At 41.1% G+C, this 19,780-nt stretch overlaps 1 protein-coding gene across 1 annotated transcript in view; it reads left to right on the top strand.

Annotated features, from left to right (window-relative positions):
* The first annotated feature begins 2,916 nt into the window (after nt 1-2,916).
* gpc5a (glypican 5a) overlaps nt 2,917-19,780 on the top strand; it is a 99,350-nt gene continuing 82,486 nt past the window's right edge. Inside the window, exons 1-2 of the mRNA XM_029499060.1 lie at nt 2,917-3,347; nt 6,121-6,282. Of these exons, the coding sequence (XP_029354920.1) occupies nt 3,197-3,347; nt 6,121-6,282 (313 nt within the window). The 5' untranslated portion in view covers nt 2,917-3,196. The remainder of the gene's footprint in view (nt 3,348-6,120; nt 6,283-19,780) is intronic.

Genomic DNA, 19,780 nt, shown 5'->3' with positions numbered 1-19,780 from the left:
ACGGCGGAGCAGAAGCTCCGTTGGCGTTATTTTCAAAACGTGTGCTCGTTTGTTGTTGGCTAGCAGCTAACCAGTGTCGTCAAACTCGAGCCCAGTTTTTATTATCCGGAGAGCCAGACACGAACATTTTAGCCTGCCGTTTCGCCGTGAAACACCCCCGACTGCCCCCGTGCCACCTCCCCGCGGCAGCACCACCAAACTGGAGTAACGTAAACACGATTTGCCATGTTTTTCCCCCCTTCCTTCCTGATTTTTTTTTTTTTTTTTTTTTTTTTTTAATAACCAGGCTAGCACCAGCTCAAGCAGCAGCAGCTAGCCTCCTGCTCCTGCATGGACGCCAGCGTTTTCTTTCTACACGCTCCGAGTCGTCGGGCTGCGGTACTTCCTCTGAAGCACACCGCACGCAGACACACGTGTTTCCCACACCCCTGTTTTGTATTTCTTTTTTTATTTTAAAAATACAATTATTTTCAAACGTGCAACCACCGTGTTTGCGTTCAGCCTGCTCGGTTTTTTAAAGCCGTTTATTGCTAAGGTTGGCGCACTTCGAGGCGCCATGTTAAAGGCGGTGGGGGAGGGGTGAACAACACCGTGCCCCGCGCAGGCGCTCCCGTGTTGCAGGGACGCGGGCCGCAGGCTGCTCATTCATGTTTTCACTGACCTCGTGCCGCTACAATAAATCATAACATATCTAGTGGCACAACAACCATCCGGTGGGATCCAGAGTGAACCAATGCACGTGTCTGATGGTGAAAAGTGCAGATCCCACATCTTTTTTTTTTCTTTTTTTTTGAACGATTCTGAAAAAAGACACATCACAATGAATTGATTAAATATGCGCTATCATCTTCCTCTCTGTGTGACTTGTTGCAGTGCCAAACTGCTATTTATTGTCTCTGATGAGCTCTTCAATGTGCACTTTCTGTATATTTCAGGTCCACCACGAAGTGTAGGGCCTCCACGCCCCGGCCAATCACGGAGCAGGATGGCCATCAATCCCATGGTGCTGGAGGGCAGTGATGCTAAAATGCGTCTGTGTATTGTCAAAGTGCTTACAGTGCAGGTAGTACTATGTCATACCTACTGCAATGGAGGCACTTACAGCAATACCCCGACACTGGTGTTCACATTCTCCCCCCCCCCCCCATGTTTCGTGTCATTTGAAGTACCGTCTTTGTGCTAAGGTGCATCTAGTGCAGATAGTGAAATAGACTAGCACCTACTGCCCTAAGTGCTCCTTCTGGCATAAGGGGCTGTGATATGCAGCACCAGACAATTAAAAATTTTTCTAATTGGGCTCAAATATCTTGCAGTTCTCTGCTAGTTTTGCATAGTTGCACTACAAGAATAGATGAGTTGTGCAAATCTATGCAAAACTGATGGTGGCCTGCTTGCTCTCCACCTGCTTAGATGTTTGGTTTTTGGGGGTGTCACATCAAGCTGATCTGCTCTTGATTTGCACAATATACTTTGAAATGCTGTTTAAAAACCAGGAGTTTTTCCAGTGTTCACACTGACCTAAGTTTGAGCAGTACTAAAGTGCTTATAGTGCAGGTAGTGTTTTTCTCCTATCTACTGCAATGTAAGCACTTGAAGTACTTCTAACTAACTGCATCTCTCTGAAGGATGGATACCTATAGTCATCTAAGGCTTGGCTGGTAATCATCACTTGGTCAGTTTTGCTGGTTTGCATTCAGCTTTAACTCATCTTTGCTGTGCAAATCCATGCAAAACTGACTAAACTGGTGAATTATGCTTGATAAAAGATATTTTTTTTTTTGTGTGTGTGGAGGGGGGGGTTGTTGTCGTAAATGTTGAGACGTCCCTTTCTGTGCAGGTGGGGATTAGTAGCAATGCTATTAACCTGACAGTATTGCACTTGTCCCGGCCTGTGTAGGAACGAGGAGATGAAGCCGATCTGACCCCTATCAAGAGTTTTTGCACTTGATTATGTCATCTGTAATGTTTTGGTCAGTAAAATTGTATATATCTTGATTGTTCTTTAATAAATTTCTTAAATCCTTTTTTGGTCCTCTATCCCATGTGCACATCTCAGTATTTATGATCTTGGGAGTTACAGGTGTTTTCAGCATGAATATGTATTGAGCTAGATATAGTTGGACTTAATGTAAAGATATTTGGAAAGGTTTAAAATGAAGATAGTATCTTTTTTGGGTGGTGGGGGTCTTAATGCCCTAAATGTTTAGTGTAAATTAAATTTAGAGTTTTGCCTAAACTGCTTTTCCTACCAAATTAAGCCTTTAATGTTAGACCATTAAATTTATTTATATAGTGTCATAACAGTTATGACACTATATGACACACAGGATGGGTGGTCATCCGCCCGGACCTGTAGGGTGCTGTGGAGCAGCCAGGGAGGTTAAAAAAGACGAGCCAAAAATGCATTATAAAATTATGATTTGCAGTCCTTTAACGCGATGTTTCGGCATCATCATTTCTTTAAAAATATCTGGTTGGAAATAAATACGTGGACAACATATTGAATAATTTAAGAACAAGATGTAAGCATTTTACATTATTCAAGACCATTGCATGGAAACAGCGCAGCAGCAATGTGTGCTGTTTATGAAATCATACAGAGCCATTTTATTTCCCCACTTTTGGTCAGTCTAAATGACTAAAAGAAAAAGTCGATTAAGTTTGGCAGTTTTTTTTATATATTTTTTTTACCTTGCCCCTCCTCTGCCTACATGTATGTACCCGGAAATCAGCACGAATAAACCAAACCAGTCCGTAAACAACGTTGACATCATTTCTGTCCAGGAGATCAATCACCCGTCACGAAGCCCGTCGGTGTTGATCTGAGCCCCGGGCCCGGCCGCTAGATGTCGCTGTCCGGCCGGTGATCCGCCGCGGGTCCGGCTCGGGGTTGCAGGTAACCTCGGTACCGCCTCTGCTGTCGGTCCGGCCAACTTGGACAACATGCTGCCGTCTGGCGAGTCGCACCGCAGCAACTTTCTCTGGGAGTCAGGATCTGAATGATCAGCTGCGGCGTTTCCTCCACAGCGACACGCAGAGCGCCTCATGGTCGACGCTGGATCCTGAGACCTGAAATGTGGACGCGGCACACCTGAGACGCGGACTACCACAGGAGGTTTAGAGGCCCCCCGACCCCTCCATTAAAACTTCTGACCAGGCGTCTCACTCGGAACTATTTCCCCGGCGGTTCATTAAGATGAGTGCTCTGTGGACGTCCTGTCTGTTCCTGCTGATCTCCTGCTGTGGATCAGGCTTTGGGAGCCCAAACAAATGCGACGAAGTGCGTAAAGTTTTCCAACTCGGCCAAATTGGACCAATTCAATTAGTGCCCACAAATCCCAGATCAGGTATGTTGACGTTAAACTTCCAAATTGAGGAACAATATGTGTGTGTTTGTGTTTGTGGCCGCGCGCGCGTGTTGGCGTTTTTTTTCCTCTTGGAATCAGTGAAATTCTCATAAACCAGCCCATAACTCAAACTCACAGAACATTATTATTCTTTTTTCTACCCCCCCATCTTCTTCATTTACATCACCTGTCAACCCCTGACTGAGAGAAATGTTCTGGAAAAGTTATTCGACACAATATTACCATCCTGCAAGGCTTATGGACCGCAGTGCAGCTTTTAAACCTGCCATTTTCTGTCGTATTAAGTGGCTACTCTTTGTAGTGACAAAATACACCTTTAAAAAAAAAAACAACAAAAAAACAAACATTTCACAGGCATTGCAGTTGTGTTAATCAAATAGCACAAATCCTTAACAGTTTATTATGCTTCTTTTTAGTTTCACTTAAAATTGAATTAACTTTATTGTATTATCAGGGGTACATTGAATAATTGAAACAAATCTGCTGTTTTAATCCTGTGAGAGAAAGGAAATAAAGATCCCGAGATTAAATGTCGGTTGCAACAAAAATAAACTCTACACCTTTGGCTGTTTGAAACGGGTTAGTTGCATTCTGGGTTAAACATGCGTTATTTTATGCAGAGTTCAGTGATTATAGGCTTCACTGAACTACCTGGACACCACCTCATAATGCATTTCCACTCAATATGTCTTTTGGGGGGGTTGAAGTATGGGTGTAGATATTTTGTGTGGGCTTTTATTGAGTGGAAACCGCGCTGCTACTCCCACTGTTGTTTCTTGGAAAAGTAAATTTTAATGGTGTTGAATACCACCCCGCCACAAACTGCTCCCTATAAACTTCATCACTCCTCTCCTCTGCAGTTGCGAGGAAACCTGTTTAATTGACAGGAAACCCTGAAATGCGTCCTAAACCTCTGAATAACACTTATAATTCCATCACCACTCCTGCCCTTTAAACGAGCCTGTGCCTATTAAAACCTCTGGGCTGCTCTTTGTACAAATGTGGGCAGAAAAGGACCTTCTATGCGATAAATTGTGTGCAGTGGGTGCCTCCTGCAGTTCAAGCGATGATATGCTCCTGGTTCAGTAGCTACTCATGCTGTAAACACACTTGCTTCTGCTTAAGGCTGCATCTCCTCTGACCTTTTCTGGCAGCAGTTACAAGGTACTTCCAAGTACAAATTCATGTCAACACTGGCAATCAAAGATTAATACCATTTATTTGACGGACAAAGGTTAATGTGCTGAAATACATTAAATGCAAGTTAGAGTAATGTGAGATGACCAGAGTTCGAGTTTAATTTTATACGTTATCTGTAATTGTGTATGGGCTTCTGAGGAAGAACCTGAATGGTTCCAAGAGTCTGAGAGAGCTGTTTCCCTGTTTTCCCCTGCCTACCTGATAAGAAGTGCCCTCACTTTAGGTCAGAAACTATCACCTTGCCCCAAAAAATAGCTGCTGTCTGTGCTTCTGGAAGTGGAAATAGTTCTGAGAAGTGTTTAGCTTAGAAAAGCAAAGCCTGAGGTGCTTTCATGCTGTCTTATCTGGAAGAGTTTGAATTCCTCCACTGCGTGTGCCATCGACGTTTCAGCTCCCTCCTCACTCTTGAAGCTCGTAGGGGACTGATATCGTCTCTGGAAACAGCTCTGCCTAGGCATGTCAGAGAGGCTTTTGCAAAGTTTAAGGTAGCTTTAAAGATGTTTTGATGGCCCTGTAGGCGTGCAGATTGCTTAGATTTATTCGTGGGGAAAAATCTGATGCATCACTTTGTGATGCGACACAGGTTTGCGTCAGATCTTTCCCCAGTATGCTGATGTTTCTTGTTCCACTTAAGCAAACACAAACTTGTACACTGCTAGAAAAACACAAGTATTGTATGGTTTTACCCGATCCATTTGGGTTATGCGACTTTGAAGTCATCACTGTTATTTCACACAGCCATCATTTTGATCACTTGATACTTCAAAGGCTATGACTAGTGGTGGTTTGTCTGCCACTTCGGTCCAGACATAGAATTGATCAACACGCGCATTTGTTAACATACATTCATGGTTCCCAGTCTGCTGATACTAGTGATGCTGTGACTTTTCCTGTCCCCATTTGACTGGACTGTTGGGCTCCTGATGCTCCTCACATGATGCTGCTAGTGTGACTATAGACTTGTAGGCTGGAGCTCTTGCTGATGCTGCTAAAGAAAGAAGCACTGCCACTCAGTCTGGAGAGTTGCCAGTCAAATTATACTTAGAATAGCTACACATGCTGCAAGATTCATACCTTTGAGCAATTCAAAAGGTCAAATCCTTTTTCTATGTAAAGTGTAAGAGCAAACCCAATTAAGGCTACTTTTGTATAACAGCATTCATTTTAATTAACAAAGCTCATTTATTTATTTTTTTTTCAGAAAAAGTAGAAACCCTGGTGAAGTTTGAAAGACTAAAATCCACCACGCACCAGCTGTTAAGACTCTTTATCCTTACAAAAGGATTCTGTTTGCTATAATAACTATGTTTAGGTCATTCATCAATCTATTCAATAGTAATTTAATCAGTCAGCATAAACACTCCTCTTGTATTGAACAACAAGAAAACTTCTGTTTTAGCATCATTAACTGGAGCTGTGAAATTCCAAACAGAAATGTATGTCTTTCGTACTGTTAGGCAAACACTGAGCCACCCATAGTATTAGTCTTGTTACTTTTTATTCCCAGAGTCTGTATTTTGGGATCATAATGTTTATTCCCAATGACCCCTAGGATCAGACCTTCAGGTGTGTATGTCGAAGAACTTGACCTGCTGCAACAAAAAGATGGAGGAAAAGTACCAGGTTGCGGCCCGGAGAGACATCCAGAACCTTCTCCAGATGTCCAGCACCAGCCTGAAATTTCTAATCTCAAGTAACGTGGCTGCGTTTCAAGGTAAGAATTAACTGGGTTGTGTCTTTAGGGATCACTGCTGTGAGGGTTAAACTTCTTAAATGGGTTCTGACATAGACACACTTGTGTTTATATGGATAATTGCACGTGTGCAGATGTTTGTTTGTACTTCTGAGTATATGTTGAAGAGTTAGTGTTTGTGTGGGTGCTGTAAAAACAGTGGATGAGCCAGTGTGTGGTTGTGTGTGTGCAGCGGTGCTTCACTTTGGAGTGAACAGAGCGAGGTCTTTCCTCCTTCCACAGTCTGATCATGAGATTAGACAGATTTGCGGGTTCTGCAGGAGACTCCAGAGAGCAGCTGAATGGGTAAATGACTGTCAGGGATGTTAACAGGGGCCTGCTACCAGCCTCACTTTCTGGGCCCTGTCATTTGATATCCTAGGTAATAAAAGAAAACTCTCACACTTAGGCTGCTGGAAACAGCCATAGTCACTTTCTTTTTTTTTTTTGCATTTTATCTTTAAACTCTTCTTTCTCAGTTTTTTTTCCCCCCCTGTCCTCTCCACTCAGCATTGGCTGACAGTTGACTGGCATGCACCAACTTGTCTGTGTCTGCGTGCTGTTGTTGCCCGGTGTGGGATGTTTCTCCCTGTTGAGCTGATAGCTGTCGTGTGATGGCTGAAGGGAGTGGGCAGCAAATATGGAGCTTATGACTTGAATGTACAGTTGCAGACATGTCATTAAGGCAATTCACTTTAATGACATCTCTTAGTTTAAAGATGTGCTGTTATCCTCCTCCTGAGCTCAACTGATTTATAGGAAAGTCTCACATGATCACAGTACTTTAGTTGCGGTTTGCAGGGGCAATGCCCTTTTTTTGTCATCAGATGTTTCATGTGTGTACAAAGGCTTTGAAGATAAAAGTGTTGATGTTTAGCATTTATGCAGATGTTTATGAATGGTGGCACCTTTAAAAACCTGTTACCTTGAACCAAAGTTGTAAACACTGCTGACCTCAATGTCACTTGAATTGCTTGGTTGCTGAGGGCATATAGTCCCAGCTTAGTAGCAACTGAGGAAGTACATCTCCAAAAATGGGTCACATGTATGTAATTCCACTTTTTAAGCATGTTAATTTCCCCAAACAGCAGAGCCCTGTTATATTTTTGTCAGACTAACCCTAATCCTAACCCTTATAAATGTGAATTTATACACATTTTAAAATCAAGTTAATATATGGTGTGATATTAACTCAACATAGCTTCCATTGCCTACATTCATTGTATTGAAGGAACACGACAACATGCGCTGTTAGCGATGTTGGTAGTTTTCTTTATTTATTTATTTTTTTTATGTATGGGAAATTCAATGAGTCCAATGTAAAATGGATATATAGGAATGTGTTAATATATGTTCAAAATATGTCTGAAATTAAACAAACAAAATTCCAACTCTGTCACAGCAGCATGACATACAAAATTCAAATAGCGTGGCATTTTTGAAGCAACATTAATGGCACAACAAGAATTTATCCAAATTCAATCGAAAACAAAAAATCTTGTCAGTGTTTTTTCGCACATAAACAAAATGGCGACGGCTAACGGGTGTGTCCATCCAAAATTGAGAGCTGAAACAGCACTTGCACGGTCTCCTGGCAGCAAGATTTCTTGTGCTGGTACTGTGATTTTATTTTTTTTTTTGTTTACAATGTATCATTTCACATTGGAAAAAATCCAGCACGTACTTTAATTGTGTCTTTTCAGATTTCAGTTGCATACCCAAGAACATCACAACGTGTAAACAGTGGGGTTTTTTTGTCACAGCACTTTGACAAACTTATTAGCAAGATTAAGTCAATGTTGATGGGTTTTCTGTAGCTCTATTTTTCTTTGTAGCCCCTTCAACAGTTTAGGAACTGATGGTGAAATACAGTTGCACAAACTGGTAGTGGCTTGGACACAACACACAAAATGAGTTGCACTCACATGGCGTCTTCTGTGGAATGAGAGTGTGTACTCCTGCCAAACCAAACAGAATACCCCATCAACATCAGCTCGCATCAGTCCTCAAACAGGGGCGGCTGTTCCAACACCCTCACAGCCTAATACAAGTGGCTACAGAAGTTTGCCATTCAAAGTTTCCTATTGGGCCATCGGGGCTGTGTAGCATCTGAATCTTACTTATTAAATATTACTTTAAATCATTATTGTTTTCAAATCCTTATTGTGACAACTATGCTTGTGATCAATCATTGTTTAAATCATTTCTTAATTTAGGCGTGCCTTTTCCTGACTTATCAAATGATTCATGGCCTCCAAAATGAATGCATATACCACCATCAGCTGATAGCAATAAAAATAGATTCATTCAAAAATGTTCCTCCTTAGCTTTCAAAGTCAACACTTTTGAAGTAAATTTTTTATTTTTTATTTTTTTCTTTAAAGTGGTGGCTTCGATCACATGTCAGTTTAATGACATGTTTATTCTAATCTATTCTGCTCCACCTGCTTAACATTGTTGGTTTTGCTTTTGAAGCAAATCTGTATTGGCAAAAGTTGATACTTGCTCAAATGTGGGTGAAGCCTTTTTGGCCGTAAGCCAAAAATATCTCTTTTTACACGCACAGTGCCACCCACGTGGCATTGTTCTATTAGACCGTAGAGGTTTTAGGAGTCTTTATCACATGGAAAAAAATTCACTGTTGCACCAGTATGGTAAGCACAGAGGGACGGATTTGTTTGCCAGGTTCTTAAATCTTTACAGCGGGGGAAAAAAATGACTGCTGTCCAGCATTTCATCTTGTTATTTTAGGAGTGTTCAATTATGAAGAACTAATAAGCAAGCAAATTGCTTGTTATTCATCTTGTGTGTTTGGGTTTCCAGATTATAATAGAAGAAGAGAACATCCAACAACTTAACAGATCATCTTGTAGGTGAAATAAAATTTTACTTAGACTGACGGCCCTCAGTGCTTGTATGGAGCACAGGTGAAAAACTCACGGCGAAGGTTTGTCCTTCAGGCGGCTGCTGTAAGTTGTAAGTATGCAGAAAAGACAAGCAAAATATATTTAGTTTCAGAATGATTGGCAACCAGCAGTGTAATTTGAGAGACAACAGAGAACAAACAGAGTGTATAATGCATTACAACCACAGACAGGATGACGGGCGAGTTAAAAGGGGGCAGGCTAATGTGGTCATTTGTCCTTAGCAAAGCCTTCAATTAGGCGTCTTTAAATGATGCATCTGAAGAGAGAGAGAGGAATGACGAAATCAGAGGAATGTAGATGGATAACTGCGAAACATTCAGGAGACACTGAGAAATAAAACTAACCCATAAAATGCTATTTAGAATACTTTTTCCTGGGGGACTTAACGCTTGTGTTTTTGTTCTTGTAATGGGCCACCGTAGGAAAAACACCTTCGAGGACATGCTTTGTCTCAAAAAAGTGTTCAATACTTTGAGCATAATGCCTAATGCAAATAACTAAAACAAGCGCCTTAGCAGTTAATTACGAGTAGAGCTTCAAAGCGCAGCTCATCCTGCAGTAATGGTTCGTTACATTGTTCTCTTTTCTTTAGAGAAATGTGCCAAAAGATTTAATATCTCGTCCTTACATGAACCTGCCTTTCAAGTCATTTCACAGCCAAAAGATAAGTTTACTATCAGGCCGGAGAAAATGAAAAGAATAAACACTTAGCTGATGGCATACTCTCAAGCTGTCAGCCTCTGAGCTTTCCAGAACACCCCCCCCCCCCTCACTTTCTGCTGCTGGCCTGTCAGTAAGTCTCTCAGGACTGCATGTTTTCATTCATCGGTTGTGAGGTTCCTGCAAACCATCCACACAATGCACCAAAGTATGCACCCCGCTGAGCAGGGCTTTAGAGGGGATCTTTTTTTCATCCTGCGCAAGTTTGTCTTAAACCCATGGCAACCAACCTGTGCAATCCCAGCATCCCATGGGGCAGGAGTCAAATAAAACTCAAACACAGTGAATCAGCTGTTGAGATGCCTGAGCAGAGTGCCTGAGGGGGGGCGCTCAAATCACAGTCTAACCAATGGTTTAAGATCACCAGATCAGAGGAATGCCTTCCACCAGGAAAAGCTTTAAAAGCCTGTGTACTGCTGTGTTCAACTTAAGGATACTCCCGTTCTGTAATTACTATAATCAGTGTGTCTTCCATTATAATGTAAAGATTTTATTATAATGTGGTCCCTGCTGGTGTGAGCGTCAGTTATGGCTCAACTGAGCTAAAATATTTCTACACACACCAAGTAGGAATATAACATGAATAATATATATCGATGACGATCGATTATTCAGAAGGTTTGAACTACATCCACATTTCTATGTGTTTACAAATTGAACACATGAAAGACATTGAATTACTTACTGCTATATGTTGTATCACAATCAAAAGTTAGTCGGCACTAATATTTGAGGGTTTTGGACCTCTTATCTCATAAAAAAAAAAAAAAAAAAAGTATGGGAATCATGTAGGGAAATGAATGTTGGCAATAAATGGCCGATTCTTTGATCATTGAAGATTTTGGGAAAGTTAAGTTTGAAGTTAGTCATTGTTTGATAAGAATGAAGGCAGACAACCAAGGGAACTTAAAAAATATACATGATAAAGTTTGTTTCAGATTTTCATAATTGCTGCTAAAACTACTTCCAGTACACATGACCGCTTGATGAGCATGTTGAGGCCGGCTGTTATAAATTTCATGCTACTGTTGCTCATGTCTGTGGCATGAAGCTGTTTTGACCATTAACATTCTGGGGCTTGTGGTCTCCCTTCCAGTCAATGTCTCATTTTGGTTTCTAGTCTGTGGTGGGGGAAAAAAAAATAACAACATAACAACAACACGGAACAGGAAATCCCGTAGATGCAGTCGGCCACCCTTTACTTTTTTTGTTTGCATTTCTCTAGTTGTGTGCTACTGCTTCGTCCGGAGCTGAAGTGGTGCTGATGGAAGGAAGATCAAACAGTTGCAGGGTTAAAAGGCTGAATCACTGAATCACACATAAATGTTAGGTTCACTAGTTTTTAAAGAACCCACTACACATCTTTTCCTCTTTCAAATGAAGTGGGTAGAATGACAGTGGGCCCACAGCTTGGTTGGGAGACCAAGGACACGACAACCAGCTGTCAAATTAGTGCAACAGACCATGCCAAAAAGATCTCAATAGGCTGATGAGGTTGTTTGAACTTGTGTTGAATTGACAGTTTTCAAGGTTTTCTCGTTTAAGTGCATACATTCTGGTTAAATCCAGGGAAGTAAGTTTAACCCTAACCTTAACACCCACCTCTGAGATAGATATTGAGACATGTTTAACCTAAAAGAGGAATATTTCTGGTGGAACTGAAATGTTGAACTCAGGAGGTGCCTCCATTGGCAGAGAACATTCTCATCCTCCCATCTGAGAAGATGGGAAAATCAGGTTAGTTTACTGTGAAAACACCCCTTTGTCACCTTAGTGACGAGGCTGCACCTTAGCTTGTTGCGCAATGGCCTCTGGGTGAGTGGAACCATCAGAGACTGACTCAACGGCGACTTTAGTCTTGATGAGGAACGGCACATCAGCGGTGTGGAATTATTTCAGCTTTAAAAAAGGAAGATGCTGCACAGAACATGCTGTGCTACTGTTGCTTCTTCACGGGGCAACACAACAAACCTCTTCCAGCACTTAAAAAAACACCACATAGACATTTACGACAGGCATCACTGCCCGACATGTTTGAAAGAGTCGCTCCGTATGAGCGCAGTCCTAAATGGCTCGGGGATGTCACTCAGGAAATAACTGAGTTCATTGCTGAAGATATGGTGCCTCTCAGCACGGTGACCAAGTCTGTGTTCACTGCATTGATAAATGGTACAGTATGTGTGTTTGTCCATCTATTTATTTATAACTTTATTTACTGTGATTTTCCAAAATAATTTCAAAGTAGTAGAGTCAAATTGTGTGTTTCGGTAATGTTACTAAAATGTTACTGACTTGGGAGCAGTAAGATAGATGTCATTTAAAAATATCTTTATTTCTTTATTTTAGAAAAAAAAAAAGGTACTGTTTAATTGTATGCACTTTTTAAACAGTACCTTTTTTTTTCTTCTTTCAAATACATAAAGGTAAAGCTAAAGATTTGTTTTTCTTATGTTTCTGTATTGAGCAGTTAAATAAACATTATTTATTTATTTCCACTCTTGCATCTTATTGTGACCTTTGACCTGTGATCTTTTAATTCTAACAAGGACACCCGGCCTATGGTAAAGAACATTCTCTACTAAATGCATCTAAAATTTTGTTGGCCATATTAAAATCATTCATGATGTTTTGTTGAGAAAAAAAAAAAAAAAAAAAGGGATAAAATAATAACTTTTTTAAAAATCGCAATATTGGAGAAAAAAAATTGCAATTAGATTATTTCCCAAAATCGTTCAACCCTATTTGTGACCTAGTGATATTTCATCTAATACAGTTGTACCTTTAAAGATGCTTGAAGTACACACTGAAGTTTCTTGCCAGGTGCAGCAGGTTGTGGTGGTGGTGATAATGGCTGCTTGCTGAGAGACTCAGTCATTATAGCATTTACAGGAGGACGTTATAATGCCGTCTCTCATCAGGCCCCTTCTTCATCTTCCTCCTTTTTTGAAGAACAAAACGGATCCTACAGTGAGTCATTGTTGTAAAGTAGTATTACAAGACATGGCAGGATGAGTTAGCATGCTAATTTCAGCAGGAGAAGAGACGTGACCTAGAGGAAAAAGAAATTACTCTTCCTGTCCACCGCAGGAGACGGCTCTTTGTGAGGAAAGGAATGACGAATAACCTTTCTTTTATTTCGAGAATGGCTGTGATATGGCACAGCCAATATGGCACCTTGCTACCATTTAGCACTTCTGAGCAGCAGGGGGATTTTATGAACCTATAAAACCACACTTAACAGTCAGACTTTACTAATAATTTATGATGTAATAAATAATTTAAAGTCGCCACATTAAAGGATGAATGGACATTATCTTATTTTTTGCTTACATGTATGAAGCTGAATGAACAAACTTCCTTTGGCTTCTGCTCCTCCATATGCATGCTGTGTTGCTGAAAGCCTGGTTTTACTTCATTTCGAAAACAGGCCCTTATAAAGACCCCTGGGGGCAAAATTAGATTATTGGATAAGGTGGGTAACATCCTCAGGGCCCTGGGCTCTCCGGGCCTTCGTTAATTGCAAATTTAGTTGGATCTGAAGCCAGGTCCTATATTCTCACCTGTTTGTCTACATGAGGAAATCAGGCTGTGATGAATTGTGAATATTCTTTATTTAATTTGTGGCCTAATTGCCAGTGTCAACAAATGGACACAACGATCTTTTAGGGTATTGATTTTCGATCCTGCTGCTGTGTGGGGACTCATCAACATTACTACAAACCAACAGGGATGAATAAAGGTGAAATACGTTAGTTAGTCTCTTTTGTTCTCGTTTTGTCACTCTTTATTGTCATGTGGGTAAAATATTGAAGACATTGAACAAAATGTTAAGTTAGTAAAGTTGCACCATTTAGGTTTACAGTAGCAATGTCCTCCAACTGCACACAAATAATTTGTATCCAACTTGCCTTCGGATAAACACACCTATTCTATCTATCGTTCCTGCTTCTGCAGTAGCATTGCGTGGGAACTGGAGCTAAAGAGACATTCAGAAGCAAACAACCCATTTGTCCTCACATTCACCGCTTCGGGTAGGCGCAGGGAAAACATGCAAACGTCAAACAGAAAGGCTCCAGGTCTGGCTTTCGGACCCAGGCGACAGTGTTAATGCGGCACCAATGTGCTGCCCACCTTTCTTCTATATTTGTTGTAATATCTCAGTGTGATTATAATGCTGTTCTTCCAGGGATGTTGTGCAAAACATTACTCCAACAGCAGTGCTGGAAGAGCCGCCACACTTGCGTACCCAAGTGCTCCATTTACAATCTACATATCTCCCAGAATTTCAAGCTCAAAATAGTAATTTCTTACCAAGGACAGATATTGTGCTGAGACCAGCCCTGAACAGCACTGCACCACAGCCTGCAGCAACACAGTGTTCTTTTCCAGTAAAGTTTCTATTATTGTCACAAATTGGCTGCTCGCCTCCATCAGGAAAAAAAAAATGCTTTTCATAGGACGTTGGGTTTTAGGATCTTTTGTCTTAAAAATCAACATTTCTCATGTTTCTGTCCCCTCAAGAAAAACCAGGCTGCCTCAGAAGGAAGCTTCCCATTGTTTTATTATTTCAGATACTTGCTACTGATTGTGCAAGAACGTCCAACAGCACAGCATAAGAGGTGTGAGATTATAAATAGGTTTTAGGGGTAAAACAGCAGTTTTTATCTATTTTATTTTTTTTAATTTTTAGTGTAGACCCAAAATTTATGATTTTGGTCATCCCTTGATTTTTCTTTTAGCTCTCCCAGCAGGTTATCTGTGGATAACCATGATTTTTTTTTTTTTTTAAATGACCCCTGGAGGATACAGAGCCTTGTTGATACCCTGACTTCACCTTTATTGCAGACAAAGACATCTGTACAAACTACAGCTGTACAAAATGAGGCAAAGTGTTAGCACATTAACCTGTAAGAGTAAATTGACCGGCCTAAATCATATAATTATCGTCAAAACACTGATTCCAATTGAAATAAACCTTGCACACTTTGCAAGATGAATGTGTGAAAATATTAGATTAGTTTGAAGATTTCACAAGTTGATTCCCACTGTGGGCCCTCAAATCCTCTCTAACCTGCTCTCTGCTCCTTTGTGTGGGACCTTTCATTCAGCACACTCTTTGTCCGGCAGGTCTACTGCCATGCCCTCTTTGTTGTCACTCTCATAGTGTGTGTGTGTGTGTGTGTGTGTTTGTGTGTGTGTGTGTGTGTGTGTGTGTGTGTGTGTGTGTGTGTGTGTAGGAGCGTACAGGGGCCTCTCTTCGAGATTCCCACAGAATCTGGTTATGGCTTTGTGATTCAAGGCTGGACAGTTGATCCAGGGGAGGACAGAAGGGGAAAAAGAATGTGAGGAAGAAAGAGCAACTGATGGAGAGAAAGTTGGGGAGATGCCAGATTCTATTGAAAGTCCTTGGACAGCGTTTGAAGTCAGAGGATAAGGATTTAGAGGGAAGCAGGATTATTCAGAGTCAATACCCTTCAACAATCCAGGCGTTCGGCCTGCTACAAAGAAACAATGTAGTCAGCCTGTTTTCCTTCTGTTTCTTGTTGGAGTTTCTGTGTCAGACGTGCTAGTTAGCACAACACATTTCTAATCGTCTTTTAGCTCTCAGTGATTACAGAATTGGTTAAACGCTTTGGCCAGTTGCTCGTGTCTTCTGGCAGAGGATAAAAAAATTGGATACCGATTTAATTACTAGTTATCTTAGCTTAAACTTAAAGCTCTGTCCTGTCTGAATCTTGTTTACTAGCACCTCTGCTATATGTTCTCTTCTCCTAGCCCCAACCAAAGTGCTTGTTTTGCTCTGCGCAATGTGAAATAGGACTCTGGTTACCCTATTTTTATCAAGAGGGCGGGGTTAACAAATGCATAGTAGAATCATTCATTCATCCTCTTATGTTTATCTGTTTCTGGGCTGGGGGCGTGCAGCCAATCCCAGCTCTCACTGGGTGAGGGGCGGGGTCACCCTGGACAGGTCACAGTCCATCACAGGGCCAACACACAGAGACAGACAGAGACCAACAACCACTCACACTCACACTCAGACCTACAGACAGTTTAGAGTCACCAGTTAACCCAAACATGATGTCTTTGGACTGAAAGAACATGCAAGGCCTGCACAGAAAGGCCCCAGAGCTGGGAACCGAACCCGCAACCTTCTTATTGGGGGTCAACAGTGCTAACCGCCATGCTGCTGAAGCTTGCATTATAGAATTTATCTCAAAAATTAGCTTCCCTCCATCTGCCAATCTCAGTCTGAAGTTGCAGAAGGAGAAGGTTAAACAAGGTGGTCCAGCTATGAGAGGATGCTGAAGCACTATCTGGTCAGATGAGATGATAGATTAGGTCTTTCACTTCACAGAAACGAAGTTGTAATGTATAAATGCCACACACAACTGGCTTTTTTCCAGCTTTCATGCTGCATGAAGCAGCTTCTGGCTGTATCTTAATTTTTAACTGACAGACTTTAGAGTGCTATTGATCTTCTCATCTGACTCTAACAGAAAATATCCTCTCTATATCAGCACAATTTCATGTTTCCGTGCTGGAGGATGAAGGATATGTTCTTCTCTTTCATACCTGACATCTTTTTCTCTCGTACCAAGAGAAAACTACTGATGTTACAATGTCATATGTGACACTGGTTGTTAACTTATTTATATTCTGCAACAGTGTTTGTGTTTGGTTTATTGCTACACAGGAGATCCAATTCGGTTAGCACACAAATCTTGGACGACTGCTGTGCGTCCCATATGCGTGCAGCAACAGTTGGAGATATGAATACACACAAACACACACACTCAGAGACACACTGCATTGCAGCCACTCACTACATAGAGATGAAACCTAAAAATACACACACTTGTCAGCACTTTACATTGTTTGTCTCCTGTGTGCCCATTTGAGATGGAGATTTATGGCTGCTAGCTAGTCTTAGGGCAGTTTTTTTGGATTCGATGACAAAGCGCACTGCTAAATAGAAACTGTACCTTTTACAGCAGTTTTTTTTCCCCTTTACAGATTTATGGTGTATACCTGCTGGGAGTCCAGCAGTGTGTGATATTCCAGTGTGATGTTTGTGTAGGAGAGCTGACTGTGCAACTAAAATCTGCAACACTGAGGAGCAAAGAGTGAGGTCACACTCTCAGCTCTCCACAAAGACCATGTTACTTTGATTTGTTGGTAGCTTTTTTTTTTTTTCTTTTCTTTTTGGAAGTAGCCCAGAAGTAAAACTCATTTGTTCTTAAAATAATTTAGATGTCTGATTCCACAAGTTAGGGCTGTTGTGATATGTCAGGACATTTGTTTCAGAAACATGACTTTCTGTAACTGCTACTGAGACCAACACAGTGTGGTTTTTATGGAAACATCAGTGTCATGCCCCCCCGCCCCCCAGCTCAATATAACTCTTGGCATTTTTCTTAGGATTGTGCTTGTCATTGCTGCTCCATCGCTGTTAGAAATTACTTCCTTGGTCAGTCTGACGAGAGGAACTTTTTCCTAAGTAAGGAAGGAGTCTCCAGGGATTAGGCTGTAGTCGTCTGGGGAATGAAATCCTAAACACAAGCAACACACAGCAACACACATCAACACACCAAGTCTACTGTCTGCTCCCACTGCCCCCCCCTCCCATCCTGCCCTTCTGCAGGGCAGATATAATGGCATAATTGTCTTGCTTATCACCAGTATCCTGGCAAGAGTGCCAAATGAATGTTGGTTTTACTGCTGAGCGTGGTATGTATGTATGTATGTGGATGTCAGGTTGAACTTTGGGAATTTCTCAAAAATGTTCTCAAATATTATTATTTTATTAAATTTACTGTAAAGCTTAAATCAAATATGTAAATGATCTAGATCTGATGCCCAAGAATCTCTTGGATATATTGAAATAACCTTTCATTATTACATAATCAGCAGACTGCTGATGCTCCATTCATATAAATAACAGAAGCAACAAATGCAAATTATGATAACACATTACACGTTGAGACAAGGTGGTATGAATAACTTCTCTGATGTTTGATCTGTATTAACATGCAAAACTGATCAAGAATCGGATGTTGAATATTTATTCCTTAGCGTAGCAGAGAAAATATTAATGTACATACTTAAAACATGACAGCTGGGAAAAGAGAAGAGAGCATCGTCGTTTTCTTCATCAGCTCCCAGTTTTTCCAGTGAAGATAAGATCAGTGCTCTGTGTCCTGATAACAATCAATCTTTGAAGTTACGAGAATTTATATGGTCTCTTATAAATTTCTCTACGTCTCTCCCAAAGCAGCACTTAAGAGTGAGCATATATACATAACTTCAAGAGCTTCCTGATGTTGGCTGCCAGTGGAGCTGAGGACGATGCTACAAATAGTTATTTAACTACCTGTGAGTATAATAGAAAAGAGAATGAGCTGGTCAAGTTGTTGGAGCTTCATAAAATGCTCTACAATCAATTAGCAAACAGCAATAAACCTACAATCATTTTTAACTGCATTTTCAGTAGCAGTACTCTGAAACACTTCTTAAGTTAAAAGATCTTTGTCAGTCTGTCACACTTCGCAAGGTTGAAGTGTATTTCTATGAAAGGTGCTTTTCTTTTTAATTTCATCATTGTTTGCGCACCTTACCACTTTGAGAGCCTTGAATGGAATGTTCTGTATCATCTTTTTATGAATCTGATGTAATTATCCAGTTCAACAGAGTAATCAGAGGCATGCTGTGTGCATTAGCTCCTCTATTGAGGCTTATGACAGCCCTGCTGGCTCCTCCACTGGCATCTAACAGCTCCCTAAAGGCCAGCCGCAGGAAACCTTCAACTGCCTCACACAGAGCCACCTTTGAAAGCTAATGAAAGCTCTATTATGATCATATTATTTTCACTCCAGCTCTGAAAATTGTGGCAGCTCTGCCTCCCTCTTTTACCTGTCGGGGTTCATATGTGTGTGCTCTGAAAATCTTCTAATGTGCTAAACCTGAGCTGTGTTTCTAGACATGCAGCATATTTTAAAGGCTGTTTGACCTATTCATAGCGCGCACACACGTCCCTGTGACTCTCTCTGCCTCTTCTCCTGAACGGCATATTAAAGGCTATGTTCACAGCAGAGCTCTGTGCTCTTTGAAGTGTTCAAGACCTGCAACAGATCCTCAAATATTGACTTTTAAGCCTTCTGGAGGAAATGGAGAGCAGCATAGAGAGGGAGGGGGTGGGAGCAAAATGGCGAGGAAAAGACAGCGACAGACAGAGGGAAGTGTCTCCTCGTGTACTTCAGATGTTGTGAGATTTATGACAGGAGAGCTCAATACTCTCTGTTTGGCGGTTATTAATGTATGTTGGGAGGGCAGAGTTTATTGTTGTGGAGGAGGACGTACACGAAAGCTGATGGAGCCTCACTCCAGGCAAAATATATTAAAAAGACTCATGTCTTAATGTGGCTTTTCTGTCATTTCCTTTCCTTTTGCGTTCCCATTTTTCATTTTTCCTTCATCTCCTTTTCTCCTGCTCCTCTCCTTCATTATTCTCTCCTCTCATCATCTCTCCTTTTCTTGAATCCTCTGTCCTCTCTCTTTTTGAGAAAGCCTGATTAACACGTCTGAGTAACACATCAAGGCGGCTGTTTTTAGTTTTACAACAATGCCCCCTTTAATGAAACTGAAGAAGGGAAAACTTCCCAGGAACCTTTTTTTTTTTCTTCTCTCAACTGTCTGAGGTCAGAGTGGTGAGCAACTTGCTGTTTGTGGTTAAAAACGAGGCAGATCGACAATCCAGAAGGCTGAAACTGACTTGGAGAAGCATTTAGAAATGCGAGACTTTAAGATGGCCTTTTCTGTCCCCCTCTACATGA

Source organism: Echeneis naucrates, chromosome 3 (assembly GCF_900963305.1).
Source record: "Echeneis naucrates chromosome 3, fEcheNa1.1, whole genome shotgun sequence".
Taxonomy (NCBI): Eukaryota; Metazoa; Chordata; class Actinopteri; order Carangiformes; family Echeneidae; genus Echeneis; species Echeneis naucrates.
This window is presented reverse-complemented; position numbering and strand designations above follow the sequence as displayed.